General features: G+C 43.6%; 1 protein-coding gene across 1 annotated transcript in view; it reads left to right on the top strand.

The window, feature by feature from the left end:
• LOC101653893 (lysozyme C, milk isozyme-like) overlaps nt 1-2,714 on the top strand; it is an 8,485-nt gene that overhangs the window by 1,958 nt on the left and 3,813 nt on the right. The window contains exon 2 of the mRNA XM_004711488.3: nt 1,190-1,282. Coding sequence (XP_004711545.3) covers nt 1,190-1,282 — 93 coding nt within the window. The remainder of the gene's footprint in view (nt 1-1,189; nt 1,283-2,714) is intronic.

The raw sequence follows: 2,714 nt of genomic DNA, 5'->3' as shown, positions 1-2,714 counted from the left end.
TACATTGCCCTTGATCAAGCCCTACCAGGCATCCTATGCCCTCCTTGCCATCGATTTTAGATCACTTGTTGTTCCTTGGGTCTTAAAGGCTTGGGGTTAAACAAGTGGCAATCCATCTGGGAACCCTGTATGATCATGAGGTGGCGATGGGAATCTGGTATCAGAAGACCCAAAACAAACAACCATATCGTTGTGAAGGAGAGGTGTCAGAGTGGGGATCCAAAGTCCATTTGTTGATAATTTGACATTCCCTCACAGAAGGGAAACATGGAAGGGGACAACTCATCAAGGGTGCAGTAGAGCACCGACAGAACACACAACATTCCTCTAGTTCTTTAATGCTTCCTCCCCACACTGTCATGGCCCCAGTTCAACCTCACAAATCCAGTTAAACTGGCATATGTACATTGGTACAGATAAGAGGTTTAGACACAGGAAATCCAGGATAGATTAAACCCCCCAGGAACAGTAATGGGAGTAACAATTCCATGAGGGTACGGGAAGGGAGGTGGGGGAAAGGAGGAGAGGGGACAGGGAAACTGATAACAATGATGGGTATATAACTACCACCCCCACAAGGGGGACAAATAACCAAATTTTGGGTGAAGGGATACTCAGAAGGTATAAAATATGAAAAAATAATTATAATATATCATTTATTAAGGCTTCATGAGGGTGATAGGATGGGGGGAGGAGAGAATAAGGAGGAGGGAAGGAATAAAGGGGGCTCAAGCTTTGAAAATGAGGATGGCAGCACCTGTACAAGTTCACCTGATATAATTGATTTATGGATTGTTATAATATCTGTAAGAGCCCCCAATAAAATGATCAATAAAGAATAATAATAAAATCATACTTCTTTCTCCTACCAACCAGCTCTTCTCTCCAGCATCTGCCCCCTCCATGCTTTTGGCTAACTCCAGGTCCCCTGAGGTTTTGTTTCTGGTATGATTCTTGGCTCCATTCCTTTCCTGAAGGTCCACAATGGATACTAATCCAGTCTTGGGAATTCGCCTAAGACAACCAGTCTTTCTTCCTGGCATAGATGCCAGTCATCACCTGCTCAAAACACTTCTGTGCACAGCGTGTATCAGAGACAACGGAGTCCTGGATTTGCTAGGCTTAGCCCCACCAGGCACAGAAATGAAGTCTATTCTGATCTTCTCCCTTTTCACCTGCTTCTTTGCAGTTTATGAGGCCAAGATATTCTCCAACTGTGAGCTGGCCCGCAGACTGAAGGCCCGTGGTTTGGACGGCTACCATGACTACAGCTTGGCAAATTGTGAGTCTGAATTCGTCATTTGCCCACCCATTCTTTATGCCTCTGCCTAAAGAGGCCCTTTTCCCCAACCAAGGCTCTCTTTCCTCTTTCATTCATGATTCCCTCACCTACCAGAGAACTTTGGTGATTCTGAGTTACTCCCATTCCCTGGAGTGTTCTTCCTGTCTCTGCTCTCTCTGCTCTGTAACTCTTATCTGAGGCTCCTTCTCTCTGTCTCCACCCAGGATTATCTGATCTATAACGACTTTTCTCCTGCTTCTCTCCAAATTAACCATCTCATCCCAATGCCTGGAATATTTCTTTGGCTGGACCCAGAGGCTGACCTAACTTCTTCTTTGTTTACATCCATGATCATTGCTTTCACCTACATCTTTTTTTAATCCAGGTCTCTGGAGCACAATCAGCATGGCCTTCTATTCCACCCTCCCTCCATCTTCCCTATCATACTGTCTTTGTCCACAAAAAAAAAAAAAAAAAAGGAGCTGATACCAAGGGCTCAAGTAGATAAGAAAATGTTTTGGAAATGTTGAATGGAAACTTGAGAAGAGGTTAAGAATAAATAAATGTCATCGAGACAATTCGGACTCACCGTGATCCTATAGAATAGAATGGTACTGCTCCCTAGGGTTTACAGAAACATCCTCATCTTTCTTCCAAGGAGCAGGTGGTAGGCTTGAACCACTGACCTTGTAGTTAGCAGCCCATGGCATAACACACTGTGCCACCCAAACTCTAGTAGCAAAGGACGTGAGGTAATAACAAAGGTACGAGAAAAACGGACACTCTCGTCATTCATCTTATTTAGAAAATCACATTAAACTATTTCCATTCCCCTTGAATTCATTCCAAATCAACTTTTTTATCAGCTCTAATAATGGTTTTTCTGGTCTGCCTTCCTAGGATTTATCCTCCATTACCTCTCCACCTCTTCTCTTATGTATAATTCAGAATACAGGGTAAAGGTGGATTGTTTTTTCAATTAAAAGATCATTTTACTGAGGGCTCTTACAACTCTTATAACAATCCATACATCAATTGTATCAAGCATATTTGTGCATCTGTTGCCATCATTATTTTCTAAACATTTACTTTCTATTGAACCTTTGGTATCAGCTCTTCTTTTTTCCCTCCCTCCCCCTCCCACCTTGGTGACCCCTTGATAAATTATAAATTATTATTATCTTCAGATCTTACACCGACCACTGTCTCCCTTCCCCCACTTTCTGTTGTTCATCCCCCTGGGAAGGAGGGGTGTGGTTTTGTGTCAGTCTTTCGATCAGTTCCCCCCTGCTCTTCTCCTCTCCCCACCTTCCCCCTACCCTCCTGGTATCACTACTCCCATTCCTCTTCCTGGATTCCCTGTGTTGTGAGCTCTTATCTCTTATCTGTACCTGTGCATATGCTCTGATCTAGCCTACAGTGAAAGGCAGGA

Source organism: Echinops telfairi, unplaced genomic scaffold (assembly GCF_000313985.2).
Source record: "Echinops telfairi isolate 266 unplaced genomic scaffold, ASM31398v2 ScPeMD7_12;HRSCAF=54, whole genome shotgun sequence".
NCBI lineage: Eukaryota > Metazoa > Chordata > Mammalia > Afrosoricida > Tenrecidae > Echinops > Echinops telfairi.
The sequence above is the reverse complement of the archived record's forward strand: the minus strand, read 5'-3'. Positions and strand labels throughout refer to the sequence as shown.